This window comes from Myiozetetes cayanensis, unplaced genomic scaffold (assembly GCF_022539395.1).
Source record: "Myiozetetes cayanensis isolate MyiCay16 unplaced genomic scaffold, myiCay2020 scf21, whole genome shotgun sequence".
In the NCBI taxonomy this organism is placed as follows: Eukaryota; Metazoa; Chordata; class Aves; order Passeriformes; family Tyrannidae; genus Myiozetetes; species Myiozetetes cayanensis.
The window spans coordinates 9,135,189-9,154,406 of record NW_026087423.1 but is presented as its reverse complement, the minus strand read 5'-3'; the positions used below and the strand labels follow the sequence as shown (position 1 = coordinate 9,154,406).

The following is a 19,218-nucleotide window of genomic DNA, read 5'->3' as shown; positions in this document are numbered from 1 at the left end:
ATCTCTCAGTGCACATTTTAGATGTAACACATTTTGTGTGTAATGCTGGAATAATGGGCTTGCTCAGTGATTTGTTAAAGCAGCAGTGGTGTGAGCAGTTATTTTTGGAGACTGTGGCTCTGCTCGGGATTAGCCACTTAAATTGTGAAGTGTGATTGCTGGTTGAATTCACTGAACTTAAAGTTTGATTTTGGCTTTGTGAGTTCTTAATTTCTAAACTAAAGCTTCAGAAATCATCACTTAATGGTAGCAGAAGTAAACACACTTTGGAGGTATTGGCTCTAAGGGGATACATTGAAACTAAACTCTCAGTTGTATTTAAATGAAGGAAAGTGTGTAGCCAGAGAATGTGTCTGTTAAGCTTTTGAAGCCTCAGCTCTGGTGTTCTTTGAGGATGTATTTAAATAATTTAAACAATTGAAATATGCCCCATGTCAGCTGTGCCCTGACTCAGGAGGTGGGATATGGGAGGTCCCAGTGTTCACACCTTTAAGGTTATCACCAGCATCCCTGAATCATCTGGGAGGTGGGATTGAGGAGGGATCTCTTTTGATTCATTTCTGTAATTTCTTGCAGTTCAAGTATGGGAAAATCTCTTCCAAACATAATGGAAGTGTGAAGAAAGGTGTCATCTTTGCCACCTATTCCTCTCTTATCGGGGAAAGTCAGTCTGGGGGCAAATACAAAACCAGATTAAAGCAGCTGCTTCACTGGTGTGGTGAAGACTTCGATGGAGTTGTATCCTTTGCCTGGAGTTCACTTGATTCTAACCAAACTTCTGTTTAAACTGCAATCTGTAAAGATAATCTTGTATTTGTGGGTATTGTTCTTTGTTTGTGTTGGCAGTCAGCTGTGTGCATGCTCTGACACGAGACTTGAAGTTTTACAAACAATGTGCCAAAAGTATTATGATCATCTTATTGCCACACAGCTCAGGTACAAGAGGGAAGCTTCTGCTTTTTCTGTAACAAAACCAAAGATTCTTAAGCACCATATTTTAATTTTACACTCAAGTTCTCTGCAGTGAATTATTAAAAAAATTTTTTTTGAGTATCAAAAATTCTCAAGAGCTCTGGTGTTGGCAATTGTGTTCCCAGTTGTCTTCCCAAGGTTTTTACTGAAAAATGACTGACTAGTGTCTCCTGGAGTTTACAATTTACCTGTTGTAATCAGCAGTTTTTCTTGCCTTCTGTTTGCCGTTCTAAAAATGTGGGAAGGAGTTTTCCTTAACGACAGCTCAGATTGTATTTGACGAGTGTCACAAAGCGAAGAATCTGTGTCCTGTTGGCTCCTCCAAACCAACAAAGACAGGTCTGGCCGTCTTGGAGCTTCAAAATAAACTTCCCAAAGCCAGGGTTGTTTATGCCAGTGCCACAGGTATGTGCTGCTGGCTTGGCCCTCGGGGTCTCTGAGTGTCTGTGCTGCCACTGCTTCACACTCTGCTCTTCTCCTCAGGTGCATCTGAGCCAAGAAACATGGCCTATATGAACCGACTGGGAATCTGGGGGGAAGGAACTCCCTTCAGGGAATTCAGTGACTTTATTCAGGCTGTTGAAAGAAGGTAAAATCTCCAAGACCTGCAGCAGGAGCACACGTAGCTGTGCTCTGCAGGTCCTTGTCTTCACTCACTCAGTCCTCTGCAGACATGTCCTGTCACACCAAGAACTTCCTGAACTCTGCCAGAAATGTGCTTTATCTTAGGTGGTGAAAAATAGCATGTTTCTCTTGCTTCCAGGAAAATATGAGGGTTTTAGAAGCTTGCTGGCAAAAAAACCCTTAATGTGGGTGTTAGGAAAGGAAAAGACTTTGCTGCTCCCCCTGAGACCTCCTGTGTGTGCCCAGTGTTGATGGCTCAGTGTTTGCAGGAGGCCTCTGTTTATGCATCAGCTCAGGCAATTTCATAGGAGGAAGTCTCCTTCTTGTGCTTCCTGGCACAAGAACCCAGCTCAGGGAGATTGTGTCTGCTGGGGCAAAGTGCTTCCTACCTCAGAATGTGTCAATAAAACTAGATGGGAGGGGTCAGAAAACACCACTGCTGCATTCTTTGGTAGGTGAGCAACTTCATGTAACACGTTTTGCCTACCTAAAGAATGTTGAACACCTCAGAAAGCTTAGTGTGCGTTTTATTTACCATCTGCTTGATGCATGACTTCTCTAGACTGTACAAGTGTGGTCTCACTTCATTTCTGAGTATGGATCAGATGAGCAATAATGAAATGACTCCCCAAGCCTGTGGAGCAGCAAAGCTTTGCAGTGACTTCTGTGCTCTCAAGGAATTGCTGAAGTTGTGTTGCTGCTGGAGAGAACAGAAGTTACCTAATAATTAAATCATTTTCATGCCAGCATGAATCTGGATGGCTCACTGCAGTTTGTATTAATTGTTTCAAATCTTCAGTGGAATCTATAAAATTACAAGATTCTGTTAACATTTGGACCAACTCCATTATCCACTTACAGTCTGTAAGGTGCTGTCTCCAAATGCTTCCTAGGTCACTGGGGGAAAAAAATAACTGAGTTTTACCTCTTGGGATGCACTTAATTCTCACAAGGCAAGGGATACAGTTTTATGTAAAGGCTAAATTTCAAACCCCCCTGATTGGATGTGTTTAACAAACCAGCACTAATGATTTCAGAAACCTTTTTTATAAGCTTGCTGTTTTCTTCTAGAGCACTTGAGCTTGTGGGTTCGGGGTTTTCTTAACAAATCCTTGCTCTTGAAAATTCTGATGTGTTCCTTAACGTGTTCCTTTATTTCAGAGGTGTTGGTGCCATGGAAATCGTTGCTATGGATATGAAGCTGAGAGGAATGTACATAGCCAGGCAGCTGAGCTTTTCAGGTGTAACTTTCAAAATCGACGAAGTTCTGCTTTCCCAGGAATATGTTAAAATGTACAACAAATCTGTGAAACTGGTAAGAACCCCCTTCTGAAATTTACTTTCTGTGTTGAGCTCTGAGAGGTTGAAGTTGGCTGAAACTTGAACGCTCCTCAAATAGCCTGTTGAGAGATGGGAGTGTAATCTCCTCGTCTCTTTTAATATAAAGATTTCTCCATTTAAGACTTGGCAAAAGCTGTTAATTCTTGTTCTGAGTCATAAAAGGTGCAGTTTTGGTTGGATCTTCCAGTACCTGCCAAAATCCCCTGCCTTGTAGCAGTACTGCAGGGACTTTGGTCACTGCTGCCCAAGTTAAAGCAGCTCTGCTGGTCCTGCCTTTGTTCTCCTCTGCCTCCATGCAGGCAAACCCAGGCAGTGGGTTCTTCTCTTCTTGGGATGGTGCTGAATAATTAATTATGGCCAGTGCTCTCTGCACTCTTAATGTATTAATGGAGAATCTAGATAATTAGAAAACACTCTGTGTGTTTGCTGTGCTTGTAATGCAAATCTATCTGCTTTTTATTAAGAGAGTAATCGCTTAATTTACTAAACCATAACTGGTTTGTTTTGCGAGCTTTGCTGTTGTGCTGAGTTTCCTTAATACTGTAACTTTAAACTCTCCTGTCTCTATGTGGATATTAAACAATGTATCTCTGAGCCTTGAAATGCACCCTGTAAATCCCCTAACCCCGTGTTGTTCAGTGGGTCAGCGCTCGGGAGAGGTTCCAGCAGGCGGCCGATCTCATCGACGCCGAGCAGCGCATGAAGAAGTCCATGTGGGGGCAGTTTTGGTCAGCACACCAGAGGTTTTTCAAGTACCTTTGCATAGCCTCCAAGGTGAAGAGGGTGGTGCAGCTTGCTCGGGAGGAAATCAAGAATGGTAAAGTAAGTTGATCAAAACTTCTTTGTTTTTTCAATATTTTTCTTATTTGTAAAGCTATTAGATAATTTATAGATATATATATATATAATGCAAACGATTTTTGCACTTTATGGTGTTGAAGCCATTTAGTGAGCAGAAATTCAGAGAAAATAAACTTGCAGCTCAGACCTGGTGACAGTGTGTGGTGTTCATTTGTCCCTCAGTGTGTTGTCATTGGCCTGCAGTCGACAGGGGAAGCGAGAACATTGGAAGCTCTGGAGGAAGGGGGAGGTGAACTGAACGACTTTGTTTCCACAGCAAAGTAAGACTGAAGTTTTAGAACTGTTCTTTTGCTTTGTGTGTGTGTGTGTCATTTGTCCTTTCACGTGTCAGAGGTTCCTCAGTGCACAGAAAGTTGGGAATCTTTAGTACTGCAGTTCTTTACTGCAGCTTCCTGTCCCTAAGGTCTGACAGTATTGCTCAGGTGATTCCTTGGTTATTCCTGGGTTTTGTGGCATCCCAAAATGTTGTCAGGTGGGAACAGCTCATACTGTCCTGCTCCAGCTGGGAGGAGGGGAAGCCTTGCTGAGTGTGCATTTAAAGCAGAGCAGGTGGCAAACCAGGACTTCCCTCTTTGAGGTGAACCAGAGCCAATCCCGAGGCTGCCAAGCTGGAGATCTTAATAAATTAAATTAATCTGTTACTGAAACTGAGCAATAAAAAATTGGCAGTAGCAATACCACTTGTTAGCAAAACCAAATTTAAGTACCAGTGCTGTAAAATAAATGTCTCCTGCTTTTAAGGTGACAAATACAGCCTTGTAGGTGAGAATACCCAGGGTTGTGTGCACTCACAAAGAATCATTCTTCAGAGAGGTCAAGCAGTTAAAATGTTACAGCTTTGTACTTTAAATAAATGCAAATTCCACTGAAGAACCCTTTTTTTCTTACACAGAGGAGTATTCCAGTCTCTTATTGAAAAGCACTTTCCAGCTCCTGACAGGAAGAAGCTGTTCAGCTTGTTGGGCATTGACTTGACTGCTCAAAGTAACAACAATTCACCCCGAGACAGCCCTTGCAAGGAGAGCAAAGTCAAGAAACGAAAAGGTAACGCTGCCATTCTTCACTAATGCCACAGTGGAAATGGCAGCTTGAGAGCTGCCTGGGGGTGAACTTGGGATAAAACATGGGAATATCTGTACAGTCATTCATGTAAGAGCAGGTACTGCAGGTCTCTGAGACTTTAGTTGGGGTTTTCCATTAGCAGGTTTTAAAGCTGCTGCTGAAGCACCATAGCCTGTGCATTTTGGGCACTTTTTCCTCAAAATTGGATTGATCTGTTATGGGTGCAAAATGCCTTGCACAGCCCCATTTCCTGATGCAGTCACACAAAGAATTGCTTTCTTTTCTTGAGGCTCAATAAAGAGAAGCTTGACACGCCCCCCTTCCCAAGCTGATTATCTTCTCGCCCAGAAGCAGGTGATGATAAAAAACTTGGGAGAGAGATCTTGCTTAAAACTTAGAGTCTTCTAAAGAGTTCTGGTTTTAGTTGAGTATTTTTCTAGTTTGTGTGCAGCAGTGGTAACACAAACCTCAAAGTGTTGACTGCAAACTTTAAACTGAGTTCCTTTTCCTCTGGGGTGATGGAGCAGGTGAAGAGATAAGCAGGGAAGCCAAGAAAGCTCGCAAGACTGGGGGCCTTGCAGGCAGCAGCTCTGACGAGAGTGAAAGTGAGTCTGATGCTTCAGACAACGAAGAAAGTGACAATGAGAGCTCCAAATTCTTGAGTTCTGGAGATGATGATGACTTCAACCCATTCAGAGATGAATCCAGTGAGGATGATGAAGATGGTAAGACAGTTTGTGTTTCATCGAGCGAGTAGCTGTGCTTGCAAATAATAAGCAGAAAATCTCTCCTAACCATTTCGACTGAACACCAAATAAGTGTTTGCTAAGCATGTAGTTTTAGTCCCAACGAGTCTGGAATTAGCACTAGAAGGTAAATCTTCAATTAGATTTTACACACTGGAGTTCAGACTTCTGTGAGTCACTCTTTGCACTGAGAATGTATTTCTTTCAAAGGGAAGGATGGGCTGTTCAGTAACTGTTGGAAACTTTTTTATTTCACTTCAGATCCCTGGCTCATTAGAAAAGAGCATAAAAAGAATAAAGAAAAGAAAAAGAAGAAAAGCATAGACCCAGATTCCATTCAAAGTGCCTTACTAGCCTCTGGCCTGGGATCCAAACGACCCAGCTGCTTCACTTCCACCGTTGGAACCACCACCTCCAGCACCAACACGTCTGGTGAGGAGTTGCTTTGATGTTGATTCACTTTCTCAGCACTTGGGCAATAAAATTCCTAAATCTCAAAAGAGTCTCTCTTAAATTCCAGCAAACAGCAACACGAACAGCAGCTTTGTAACGAGTCAGGATGCTGTGGAAAGGGCCCAACAAATGAAAAAAGAACTGCTGGATAAACTGGAAAAGCTGGCTGAAGATCTTCCACCCAATACGCTGGATGAGCTTATAGATGAACTGGGGGGCCCTGAAAACGTTGCAGAGGTAGGCTGGTGTGCACAGCTAGAAAAATGTGTGTTTTTAGAGAGCTGGTTTGTCAGCTCCAGGCAGTAATCTCCCAGGTCGTGAGAGTAGAGGTTACCTTGCTCTGAATTAGAGAAACCTGAAGATTGTGTTAGGAGAGGAGCTCTGAATGGATGAAGGGGTTAGTTCAGGGCCTGATAATTTCCCATTGGGTAAATCACAGCAGTTCCTCTTGCTTTACAGGGGTCTATTTTACTGGCTGTAGTCAATTTGAAGCTTTAGTTCATCCTCCAAGACAATGGAGATTAGGGACCAGGGTGTGTTAATGAAAAACCTGATTAATTATTCTCTTTCTCAATAACTTCAGAAACATCTTCAAGCTGCCTGTCTCTATCAGGTTGAAACATTGCTGTGATTTAAAAGGCCCCCTGTCAAAATCAGTGACAGTCTAAGCTGTCTGTTGAGTTTATTTTCTTAGTACTGCTGGTGAATCCCTTATGAACAGTAGCATAACACGACATTTTTACACAGAAATGCTTTGTTGTGCTTTTGGTCCCCTGAGTTACCTCGAAATCAGAGTTCCACATAGCAGGGAACGGCATCAACCAAAACATAACCCAGGTTCTCTAAAGTGCTTTTGGCACCTGGAGTAAATTACTGACTATTTGAAGGTTGGTACATGAATAAATAGCAACATTGCTTGGGGCTTTGGGTCCTGGAGTGGTTTTGGTGTTGCCACAATGAGCCTGTGTTCCCTTTTCCCGTGGCAGATGACGGGCCGCAAGGGGCGCGTTGTGAGCAACGACGACGGCAGCATTTCCTACGAGTCCAGGTCCGAGCTGGACGTGCCTGTGGAAATCCTGAACATCACCGAAAAGCAGAGGTTCATGGATGGAGATAAGGTAATCCCTACAGAGAATAAACATGCCAGATGCTGCAGCAACACAAACCTGTTGGAGTTGTGGCTCAACCATCACTGCACAGTGACTCGTAGCAGCGTTGGGATAAAGCATTGCCTGATTAGGAAAGGAGCAGTGAAAAATTGTGGTTTCCCCTTTCTGACTGTGCTTTTATAAGGAATGGCAGGAGAAGGGATGAAAAATTCCACTGGAATGCTGAGACATCTTTTTGTTGTATCTCAATTTTAAATCAAAATACATTACAGAAATATGTCTAAGTTATTGTTTCTGTGAAGAAGAGAAGCTCCAGTGACCATATTGTGGTCTTTGAGTACCTAAAGGGGGCCACAGGACAGCTGGAGAGGGCCTGTATATGAGTATTAGTTAATAAGCATCTTCTGTTCACTGCTGTGTGTTTTGTTTCTCAAATCAATGTGTTCCTCTCCTTCCAAGAGGTAATAATGAAACTGGGAGATGGGGAAAGCCACTGACTTGGTATGGAAAAACTTTCAGGGAAAAAGGTGAGGTTGTTAAACCTAACAAGGATTGAGAAGTAAAAGGGTGATGGCTTTTGTCCTTTACATTGCACTCTGAAAGAAAATCCTGACTGGAGTAATGGAAGGATTGAAGGTGATAAAAAAGGAGGAGGGGGGAAAACCCTTCCCAGTGATTCACTTGGGCTGTGCTGCCACAAGAGGGCAAGTGGAGTAAATGTCACTGTGTGGAACTCGTGTGGTCTGTTGTGACACTTGAGGGTAAAGACTCAGTTCCTGTAAGTGACTCATGCACAGTCCAGACATTTTCATTCTTTGAAGGCACCAGAGTGGCCGAATCCTGTTCCTTCTACAGCATTAGCAGCAACTTTTTGTCTTCTCTGTTACTGTTGGAACAAATTTCTGTGTTCCCCCTCGCCTTCTTTCTGAAGTGCTGGCCAACATCAGAGAAACCTGCTCTCTGGGAGGGCAAGACTGCAGCATGGACCACATGTTTCCATCTGCACTGAGATGGTGTTGAAAAGTTAAAGCAAAACCCCCTCTTTTCAGTCAAACAAAATTCGTCAGCATTTTTACCTCCAGTAAAGGGAACCACACCTTGTCTGCCCTCCCTCCTCCTTGTGATAAAAGGACCAAGTACCAGTGACACCACTGCAGCCCCATGTTTGCCAAGAGCTGTTTAATGAGACTTTTCTTAGACACTGAAAGCTGAAGTTTGATCTTGGGTTTGTGTTTTTCTTGCTCCAAGAACATCGCCATCATCTCGGAGGCCGCCAGCTCTGGGATCTCCCTGCAGGCAGATCGGAGAGCCAAGAACCAGAGACGGAGAGTTCACATGACCCTGGAGCTGCCCTGGAGTGCAGACAGAGCCATCCAGCAGTTTGGTAAATACTTCTGTCTGTACCCTTTCTGCAGCAAGCTCAGTAACACTGACTGAATTTACTGCTGGCTCCTGGGACATCAGATTGAGTCAGAGACCTCTTAAAGAACCCCTCCAGTCTTCTTCACCCATGAGCAGAATCAGCTTTATCTGCAGTCACAGCTAATTGTCTTCAAAGTTTTGAAAGAAACTTTGCAAACAAGCCTGTGCTGCAGCTTTGGAGTTTTATTTATGTATCAAGTGTCTTTATAAAAGTTGCCCCAGCTCTGGAGCATCTGTGCTGCCTTCTGTTGGCTGTGACGTGGCAGGAACTTAATTTTCAGCAGGATTAAGTTCTAGCTTTTTTCCTTATTCTACACAATTCATAGCTTTTTAGAAATATTCCAAGAAGTGGAATTTGACATGTGTGCTCCTGTTTAATTATCCAGGAAGAACTCACAGATCCAACCAAGTGACTGCTCCAGAGTACGTGTTCCTCATTTCTGAACTGGCAGGGGAGCAAAGATTTGCATCCATAGTTGCAAAGAGACTGGAGAGCTTGGTAAGATGGGTTCAAGTGATCTGAACCTTCATTTGAGAAAATGCAACTTAGATTTCTTCTTCTTAAAATTCTGTTTAATGACAACTGTGTGTCTTAACAGGGAGCCCTCACCCACGGGGACAGAAGGGCCACAGAAACTCGAGACCTCAGCAGATTCAATTTTGACAACAAGGTGATGGTTCTTTTTCTGTTGGAAAACCAGTGCTGTGGTGCTTGTTCCACAATCCCATCTCCCACCTGTAACTGTATCACTCTCTGAGGTAGCCAGTAACATTCTTGATTCTGTTTGCAAAGCCAGGTGGAACGCAGATGTGTGTAAATCACTGTTCTGCCTTTGCAAACAAACTCTTGACTAAATGGTGTGTCCTTTCCATCACAGCTGAAAGATTGGCAGTTCTAATTAGAAATTAAGGCTGCTTTGTTTTCACTTATAAGCTACACTACATAAAGGTAATAAGCAATTCCCTTCACTGTTGCAGAGGAAAATGTTTTATTGTGAATCAAACTGTGTGTGCTTGGGGCACAAACCCTGGATCCCGCTGGTAGAATAACTTTCTTTTCCTTGCACAGTATGGCAGAAATGCTTTGGAGATTGTGATGAAATCCATTGTGAACTTGGACTCCCCAATGGTGTCACCTCCTCCTGATTTTCCTGGAGACTTCTTCAAAGGTAAGATAATTCACTGGCTGCAATAGCTTCCTTTTGATCCTTCTCCAGGAGGCAGAAAATGCAAATAATTGGAGAGCTACAAAACATTGTTGCTTTTTAAACTGACCAGCTGGGCCAGGTGGGAATAACAACCAGGGAGAGTCTGTGCACGAGGCTTGAATGTTGAAGTTCACGTAGGAAACAAGATCTGGGAACTCTCAATAAAAGGAATGTTCTCTATCTGCTTGGCCTGGACATTATATCCAGTTCTTTAACTGCCTTTTCCCATTATCCATTGGGATACCTTGTTCTCATCCATGGGGCCACTGGTGGTTTTCACTGCCTGTGCTTCCTGCAGGGACAGAAGGCAAAGGCCTGGCTTGCTTGTTAATGTATTAGGTAGGAATTGGAAGTCATGGAATTGAGGGGTGTCACAGTTTGGGAATTGGATCCCATTGCTAAACAAGCTGTTACTTCACTGGGTTATTTTTAGATGGCAGAGCAGCTCTGACTGAACTTCCTTCCCTTTCCTAGATGTCCGTCAGGGATTGATCGGGGTGGGCCTGATCAATGTGGAGGACAGATCTGGAATCCTGACCCTTGATAAAGGTATGGAGTGTTCAGTGTAGCTTTGGGATGCTGCTGGGAATATCCCATGCCATGACAGTGGATTCCTGGCAACAGGACTAGTTCTATCTTAAACTACCTAAAAAGTTACTTTTTTAAAGAACTTCATATTTTCTTGGATTTAAATAGTCCTTAAGACTCTCTGATAACAACAAGCTCTTAATCAGCACTCAAACTTTATATTTGTTGACCTAAAACATGTATTTAATTTTTTTTTTTTTTTAAGATTATAACAATATAGGGAAGTTTCTGAATCGAATTCTGGGCATGGAAGTCCATCAGCAGAACGCTTTGTTCCAGTACTTCTCAGACACGTTAAATGCAGTTATTCAAAATGCTAAAAAGAATGGGAGATACGACATGGGCATCTTGGGTGAGTAAATAGTTGATGAGTAAATAAAACTCCTGTACTTGTGTGAGACCAGAGAAACAGAAGAAAACTGGGCTTTTCTTTTCAGATTTGGGCTCTGGGGATGAGAAAGTAAGGAAGGCAGATGTTAAGAAGTTTTTAACTCCTGGATATTCTACCTCTGGACATGTGGAGCTGTACACAGTAAGTTAATTCTGGATCATCTTTATCAAAACTTACATACAAAAAGCACTAAACAACAGGTTTAGTTCCTGTATGTGGAACTGTTTTCAAGTCTGTTCCCACTCAAATATTCCCACTCTCTTGTAGATCAGTGTGGAGAGAGGAATGTCTTGGGATGAAGCAACAAAGCTCTGGGCTGAACAGACAGGTCCAGATGATGGGTTTTATTTATCACTACAGGTAAGGGTCTTGTGTCTCTTGGTTTATGTCCAGGGAAATTTAACCTGAAAAATTTCCTGTTCAAAGTAATCACTGTTCAGTTTTGCAAAATACTTGGAGTTTTACAAATTCACTTTAAATTTGTTTTTAATGATGAGTGTGAAGTGCTCCTTTTTATATCTCAGGATATTTTCTGATAGGAATATCAGCCCAAAATCATAGCTCTTATTTAAACCTGTATCAAGAAAGCAGGTGCTTTCCCTGGGAGGTTAATGTGGATCTCTGTGTTCTAGAGGTGGATTATTATTGCTGGTTTAGGTATTACACACTCCCATTACTCTGTAAAGAACTGAATCACTGAAGGCACTGTCATCATGTTTAAATTTAACAAGTTTTTGATTTGTCTTTCTTTTTGCAGATAAGAAATAACAAGAAAACAGCAATTCTAGTAAAAGAAGTGAATCCTAAAAAGAAGCTTTTTTTAGTATACAGACCAAATACTGGGAAACAACTCAAACTAGAAACATGTGCAGACCTGAAAAAGAAATATAAGAAGGTAACCATTAAAATCATGCTTGTTTTAAACTTTAAAAAAAAATTTTGAAAATAAGTACAAGGGCTTTCTTTTTCTGGTGTTTTTATATAATTCTGGCAATTGATGTGTTTTCCTCTACTCCCACTCTGCCAGGTACCCTCTGAGGATGCTCTGCCACACTGGCTGGAGCAGTACAATTCCTCTGCAGACACCTGCACCCACGCCTACTGGTCAGTGTTTTCACTGGAACTTCCATTGCAACTGCTTTTTCACTTCTTCTGTTACTCTTGGATAATCTTCCTTCTTCCCTAAGAGAAATTGTCCCATGACCAATCAAATGACCCAACTTTAAAGTGAAAACACAGAGCTTTGCACTGCCCCTGAAGTCCTGATGTGTGGGCTGAATGCTCTTGTATAAATTACCCTCAGTACAAGTGCAATGACCCAGGGGTAGCTTGTGCTCAGAGTGTCTTGATGTGAGCTATTGCTGCGATCTGATAGTTCAGATGATATTTGGGAGGGGAGGGAAATGTTTATACTTCATGTAGAGATGAGATGGATGGGAGAAACAGCTGTTCCTGTGCTGCCTGTTGTGTCCGAACTCAGCTAGGGCTGAATTCCTGAGGAGCAGCACAACTGGTGGAAGTTTCAGATTGATATTGAAACTCCTGAATGCCCTGATCAGATCCCAGCATTTCCCACGCCATCACTGATTCCCCTGAGAGTGGCAGTGTCTCTGTACATTTTGTAGATCACTTTACCATCCAGCCTTGCCATCCCTTAGTGTGTCCCACAGCCCCCACTCGACTGAGTAACACCTTAAATAACTTCACCTCTCATTTGTGATGAAATTGGATATTTTCTCTTCTGCAGAACTGTTTTGAAAGCTGCTTTATTTCCTGTGTCTGCAGGAGAGGCAACTGTAAGAAGGCGGGGCTGGGCCTGGTGTGCGAGGTGGGGCTGCGCTGCCGCACCTATTACGTGCTGTGCGGCTCCGTGCTCAGCGTGTGGACGAAGGTGGAGGGAGTCCTGGCCTCTGTCAGTGGCACTAATGTGAAAATGCAGATCGTTCGCCTGAGGACAGAGGACGGGCAGAGGATCGTAGGTAAGTGCAACTGCTGCTCCTTTACTGCCAGCTGGGAGGAGGAGGAGGAAGTTGTGCCTTTGTCCCAGACTTCTGTAAAAGGTGCTTCTGAGACAACAGGGTGTCCGTGGGGAGGGGCAGGACTAAAGCTGTTGACATCTGTATTTCAGCAATATAATGCAAACACTGTTTTGAGGCAGGTTAAAGAAGGAAGAATTTGTTTTCAGCAGGCTTTGGGACACTTATCCTCTCGGTTCTTTTGATTTACTCAGAACAAAAATGTCATCTTTGGCCTCTGCCAGCCAAGCTACTGTGAAATCATAATGGCTCCACTTTTCTCCCCACTCTTGGAAAAGAATAATAGGCCCTTGAAATAGTTGTTTTCCTAGTTTTTGGGCTACTGAAAGTGTGCAGAATGACTTCAAGATTGTCTTGCCTTCTCACTAAACCTCTTAGTGAGAAGCAGAACTCGTGGCTGTGCCGATTATAGATGTGACACCGCGAACGCTCGCTGACCGTTGCGTAAATTAAATGGTGGAATCGCCAGCCCGAGGTTTTGATGAGCAAAGTGTCCCTGAAACAACTGCTTGGCTGCTGTTCCCAGGTCTGATCATTCCTGCAAACTGTGTGTCGCCCCTCGTGAACCTCCTGTCGACGTCGGACCAGTCGCAGCAGCTGGCGGTGCAGCAGCAGCAGATCTGGCAGCAGCACCACCCCCAGAGCATCACCAACCTCGGCAACGCGTAGGAGGGGGACGAGCTACAGGTGTTGACTCTGGTGTTGGGAGGGAAAGGCTGTAAAAGCATATCACTTGCATAAAAATCAGGGACAGATTCCAAAGAAATATAACTTTTTCAGTTCGGTTGTGTGCTCTCAAATACTTTGGGAATAAAGAGCTCTAACAAGGTTGGTAGAACTGAAAGCCAGCAGTTGTTTATGGTGGTGCATCTGTCTTTCCTTCTGCTCTCTGTAGTGCTTCCTGTTTGCTTTTACTTTTGGCCTTTTAAGCTACAAACCCCACGATTTGTTTGAAAATGCTTGAAAAATCCCCCAAGCAAGGCTTTCTCTTTCTTTTTTTGATCTCGTCATACAGTGCTCAGGGTTTAACGCAGTGCATCGACGCCATTGCTGTGGGAGAGCTCGAATGCATGTATTGAGTATATATATAGAGAATATAGAATATTGGGTTTTTCTCTTCCAATTTGAGTTTATTAAAAAACAAAAAACAAAAAAGCATGAAAACCTAGAGATTGCACATCATGCATTCAGGTTCCTTCCCAGTTTCTGTTTGACAGTGCATGTCTCTGGAAACGGGCATGGACAGGATGAACACACGAGGCAGGAATTCGGAGAGAAACACAATCTCAGTTGTACAGCATTGGTTATTGCATTTTTATAGTGTTTATACCCAGGTGTTGCATTTTTTTCTGGTTCTCTCCTGGGGGTTATATATTTGAGTCTACGACATGTTCTTTTTGTGATAAACATCTTAAATTAAAATTAGTTCCTTTTTAATGTATTAATGGTATTCCTAATGTGTACTGCAAAGATGGCTGGATGCCTGTTTTTCCTTAAATTGAAGCATTTCCTTAATCTGAGGTGGTTATGGAAACTTAAGTGCAAATTCACTTCCATCTCGCATACAATCTTCTATTTTTTACTTCATTAACGTAATTTAATTTGTCACTTGTAAGATGAAACCTTACTTGAGCTGTAAATTAGAGGATGGGAAACACTTGAGGGTTCCGCTGTATGTGCTGTTTCTGTTACCCAGTAACTTGAATACTGTTTAATATGTTGTAAGACATTGTAGAGTTTATCTGGAGCTGTTTAAAAGAAATTGTAATGTACAAATGTGAATAGTCACTTATCTATAATATGGGTAAGTTTTGTTTTGCCTATAATAGTAGATGTTTATAAGAAAGTGAAGGACAATGTTTGTCATTTCTTGCTTGCACAGGTTGCACTATTGAAAAATTGAGATTGTATAAACCTGTCCAAAAAAAAAAACTACAAGATAATGATCTTGTAGATGTCAAATAAAAGTTATTGTACTAACAAGAAGTGGAGTCTTGTTTAGGCAATCACCGTATTCCAAAAAAAACTAACAAGTCTGTACAATTGGAATCTGACAGGACTTGGCATGTTCCAGGCTGCTCTAACCAGGCTTCTGTCTTGCAGCCCAAATCTCTCAGCTGAACTCGCTAATGAGGCAAGAACTAAACTCAGATTAAAGCTCCAAATGTGTGTTCTAAGGAAGGCTCAGCTGCCAGAGCAGGAGCACGGCAGGGGTGGCACCTCCCGAGGGGCAGAAGGAGCTTCTCTGTAAGTAACGGGGCAGAAGGTCCACAGCTTGAGGCTGGAGTGTGTTCCTTTATGGAATTGTCCTCTTGAGGCTGGAGTGTGTTCCTTTATGGAATTGTTTCCTCTGAGGCTGGAGTGTGTTCCCATAGGGAATTATTTCCCCTGAGGCTCAGTGAACTCTGCCTGTGCCCCCAGCCCAGCACTCACAGCCCCTGCTCTGCAGGGAAGGGAACGTGCCCACCTCGCTCAGCTCCAGCCTGAGCTGTTCAGATTAAACCCCTGCTCACGCTTGGGACTAACTGGGAATGCAGGCCTGGAGTAAATCCTCTGCTCCCCATTGCTGTAGCACCTGCTGCATCTCTGTAAATCCCTGGAATGCAGGTGGTGGGTGCTGGGAGCAAGGGAAGTGTGCCTGAGTGCTGTCAGAGCCCTGGCAAACTGTGGAGCACAGGGTGTGGGGAAGGACATTCCTGTGTTCCATACCCACAAGTGCATGGATTTGGCATCCATTCCAGGAGCAGAGATGGGATTTTGAGCAGTGTGTTGACAGATCACAGCTCCAGCACACAGGGAACCAAAGTGCCAGTGAGGGCAGGCTGGGTCAGGACTGCTCTGGCTCTTAATTGTTATTTGATGTAGAAACTTCTGGGATCTGAGGTGGCAACGATGTTTAGGTCTTGATCCTCAGTGAGATGGTTGTAGGAGTGGCAGATTCACAGTTAGTGTTTGTGTTTTTTTTTTATCTTTGGAAATAATGATTTAAACACACTCAGTTCCTAAGTGCTCTTCTCAGCCTGGTGTGCTCACTTTGGTTTTTGGGATGAGCAAACCACACTATTTTATTTCAGCCTCTTAGACTTGTGTCCCTTGGAGAGGGGGGGGTGAAAAAAACCTGACAGGACTTCCAAGATCCATAAGAACTGTTGCCATTCCAGAAATCTATTCCTCCACTTGCTGTCCTTTGCCTGCTCTCTGCTGCCTGCCACCAGCACTGCCTTGGCTTTGCCACCAGTTACTAACACAGCTGCAGCCACGGCTCGGGACTGTTAAACACCTTAAAGGTTAACAAACAGCAAAAAAAGTGAAAAACAAAACAGCCTTCAAGCTCCAGCAACGTTTTCTCTCTTGAAAATTCCTGCTCAGGTGATTGGGGTGAGGGGTTTGGTGGCAGTTTGTTCCCTGCATGAGCTGCTGCTCCAGCTTGGGGAGAAAAGGAGTGTAAATAGCATTGGATGGGGTGAGGAACAGTGAGTGGTGTCCCTTTGCAGCGCTGCCCTTGGGATAAAATCCTCCTGGGCAGGAGAGGAGACCAATTGTCACATCATACAAATTACCAGGCGAGGATGGTCTCTGTATTTTCCTGCTTGTGGGGTATTGATCTGCTTTGTACAAAATGTTTGCTATGTCTGGAGTGGGTATAAAACTTACAGAGGGCAGATGTCTCTGATAAAAGGGGCAAAGCCACGTGTAAAATGGTATCAACTTCTGTGCTGTGGGGGTTTTGGGCTCGTGCTGCACAAGGGGAAGGTGCACACTGAAGTTGTCTTGAGAACTGAAACCCAAATTTTGGTGTTTCTTTTCTAAAAACTGTCCCTTGACAGCAACTAAATTATGACTTGTTAACTTTGTCTGACACATGAAATGCAGTTGTAACCTAAAATCCTCCTCCCACAGCAAGTTTTCCACTATTTCCAGTGGTTCATTGGGAACACACACCTCTTGTAAGGACTTCCAGTTCCCTGAAGATGCGAGTTGTCTACTCTGTGTGTAGTATTTTTCTTTGTAAATGAAGAAATCTCTGCAACCTGTAAACGCTTGTCCGGTGAATTATCCAGGGGATTTGTATTTTCCTTTTGCATTTGGAATAACTTCCCTCTGCTCCAGCGCAGTCTGTACATATCTAGAGTCTGTTTGTATATAGAGGTGTTAAAGGCTACTGAATATTGAATGTAAATAACTCCTGTTTTCCTGTGGTTTGTTTTTTTTTCCCCCCTTCATTCCCTTCCCAAGATGTATTCCTATTTTCTCAACCTGCCACCCGGGCAGTTTGTGTGTACTTTGAAATATATGGAGCTCATGTACAAACCTCCCAGGGTGTGTGTGTGCATTGGGGATGGTCCGTGTTGTCAGCAGTGTTTGAAACTCTCCATGTCCGTGATCCTTCTGATGCTCTGTGGGTTTATTCTTTATATTTTTTTTTAGTGTATAATGCTTTTTTTTTTGAGAGAGCTGATGTCTTTCAGTGACACAGTGCCTGTACCAGGGGAATCAAATATTTGACTTTTCACCGAGTTTGTTTCCTTTAATCTTCTCAGTGCAGTTCAGATCTTGAGCTTTAATCCTGGAAACATTTCCATTTTCTTCCATTTATTTTTATCTCCAGTTGTGCATTCAGGGAGCTCCTACCACAGAGTCCTAGAATTAAATTCTGCCCCGTCCTAACGTGTCAAAGTGTATTACCACATTCAGATTAAATGGGAACTGTGTCTTGAAAGCACTCGAGAAAGGGGGGGATTTCACAGAATCAGAGAATGTTAAAGGGTTGGAAAGGACCTTAAAAGACCATTCAGTGCCAACCCCCTGTGTCATGGGCAGAGGCAGCTCCCCCTAGACCAGGTTGTCGATAAACAGTTGGTTTGTGAGGAGAAAAAGGTGAAAGAGGGAAGAAAAGGCTGTAACAGCTGAAGGCACATTGCTCCTGAAAGCTGGTGCTGAGGAGAACAAGATGTACAAAAACCTCAAGAACTCCCTTGATCTGAGGTGCTTTGCTCTTTCTTGATTGATCCAAACTAATTTTGGAATGAAGTCTGAGGCACTAATAAGATTCAAGAGTAGGAACTGGTCAGGTTTAAGATGAAGCCAAAACTCATGTAAGTTTTCCACGTGAATGGATCCTGCAGGTTTCTGTTCTGTACCCCAGGTGTGAAGGATCTGAGACACCTGTGTGTGGAGAGCCAAGGCTGAAAGGAAAGGATCTGGAGCAGCCAAACCAAAACACAGAAGTAGAGAGTTCAGGGATGTCCTGCAGGGTTAAACACCTGACCCAACGTGAGTTCCATTTTCTTTCCTAAGAACTAAGCTTGGTTGGTGCCTCTGAACTCAGCTGTGCTCAGGGCATCCCTTCCAGGAGAGGGGTCACAGTGGAGGAATGGCCTTCCTACACTTGATCTCTGCTGGGAAGGAGAAAGAGCCATTTCTGCTGCCATTTCTGCTGGCATATTGATGCCTGCACTCCTGATTTGGAGAGGATAACCCGAAAATGCCAGATTTATCGCAGGCACAGAATCACAGGTTTATTTGCCAAGTCATTTGATTTATTTATCAGCCCCTGACATACTGAATTTTAGTGGAAGTGGGTGTTTGCTGCCTTGGCACCTTCCAGCAGCCCTGGGGAGGGTCTGTACCCCCCTGCAATAACCCACTGTGAGCCTGTCCTGGCACAAAGGGCACGCTCAGTTTTTAAAGTTCTTCTTCAGTCACACCTTTAACAGTCCAAGGTGACGGAATTCCAGAGCCACGTGGGATTTAAGCTGAATTGTAGGAGTTCTTTTTATTGCCTGCCCTAATTGGAAAGCTTTGCCACCCTTAAAGCCTCCATCCTGCAGGAGTTGTGCTGCACATCCCCACGTTCTCCGTGCCAGCAACCAAAACCTGCCTGTGCCAACTGTCCAAGAGTGGCAGAACTTGGAGTGCCTGGCAAGAAAATATCACAGCAGGGTGCAGAAAGATTTATAGTCCCCAAAATGACAAACTGAACACCAGGAGTTCTGTACCCAGTTCTTTCTTTTTTTTTGGTAAAAAAATTGTTAAACAAATTAAACTGATTATTATGTTGGGACTTTTTCCCCCTCTTTTAATTTTCTGCTGTGGAATTTTCCCATCCAGAGATGCTGGAACACCTTTCAGCAACCCATCTGCATACCTTAGGCATTCTCACTGTCCATTTTAGGATCCTCAGACCAGCAGAAATCTTGTTGTAATGATCCAAACAGCTTTTCTTTCAATCCCCTTGAATCCTCAGCACTTAACCTGGCTAATGTCACTGGTTAATTAAACTGCCTTTATTAGCAGGTAAGAGCAAATTCACAACATTCTCTGAGTGTTGATTGCAATGATCTTAAAAAAGGGATCTTAAAAACTGTATCAAGATTGGAAAGTATCAACTTCTTCATATTTTAT

At 43.3% G+C, this 19,218-nt stretch overlaps 1 protein-coding gene across 2 annotated transcripts in view; it reads left to right on the top strand.

The window, feature by feature from the left end:
- Positions 1-17,129, top strand: part of SBNO1 (strawberry notch homolog 1) — a 31,413-nt gene extending 14,284 nt beyond the window's left edge. For both annotated transcript variants that reach the window (XM_050318332.1, XM_050318333.1), the window contains exons 10-32: positions 577-738; positions 1,242-1,377; positions 1,456-1,561; positions 2,758-2,911; positions 3,577-3,759; positions 3,961-4,058; positions 4,691-4,842; positions 5,388-5,585; positions 5,868-6,038; positions 6,127-6,296; positions 7,046-7,177; positions 8,417-8,552; positions 8,977-9,089; positions 9,190-9,261; positions 9,660-9,759; positions 10,273-10,347; positions 10,592-10,738; positions 10,824-10,918; positions 11,045-11,137; positions 11,535-11,672; positions 11,805-11,881; positions 12,563-12,756; positions 13,340-17,129. In XM_050318332.1, coding sequence (XP_050174289.1) covers positions 577-738; positions 1,242-1,377; positions 1,456-1,561; positions 2,758-2,911; positions 3,577-3,759; positions 3,961-4,058; positions 4,691-4,842; positions 5,388-5,585; positions 5,868-6,038; positions 6,127-6,296; positions 7,046-7,177; positions 8,417-8,552; positions 8,977-9,089; positions 9,190-9,261; positions 9,660-9,759; positions 10,273-10,347; positions 10,592-10,738; positions 10,824-10,918; positions 11,045-11,137; positions 11,535-11,672; positions 11,805-11,881; positions 12,563-12,756; positions 13,340-13,482 — 3,045 coding nt within the window. In that variant the 3' untranslated portion in view covers positions 13,483-17,129. The remainder of the gene's footprint in view (positions 1-576; positions 739-1,241; positions 1,378-1,455; positions 1,562-2,757; positions 2,912-3,576; positions 3,760-3,960; positions 4,059-4,690; positions 4,843-5,387; positions 5,586-5,867; positions 6,039-6,126; positions 6,297-7,045; positions 7,178-8,416; positions 8,553-8,976; positions 9,090-9,189; positions 9,262-9,659; positions 9,760-10,272; positions 10,348-10,591; positions 10,739-10,823; positions 10,919-11,044; positions 11,138-11,534; positions 11,673-11,804; positions 11,882-12,562; positions 12,757-13,339) is intronic.
- Positions 17,130-19,218: the final 2,089 nt, after the last annotated feature.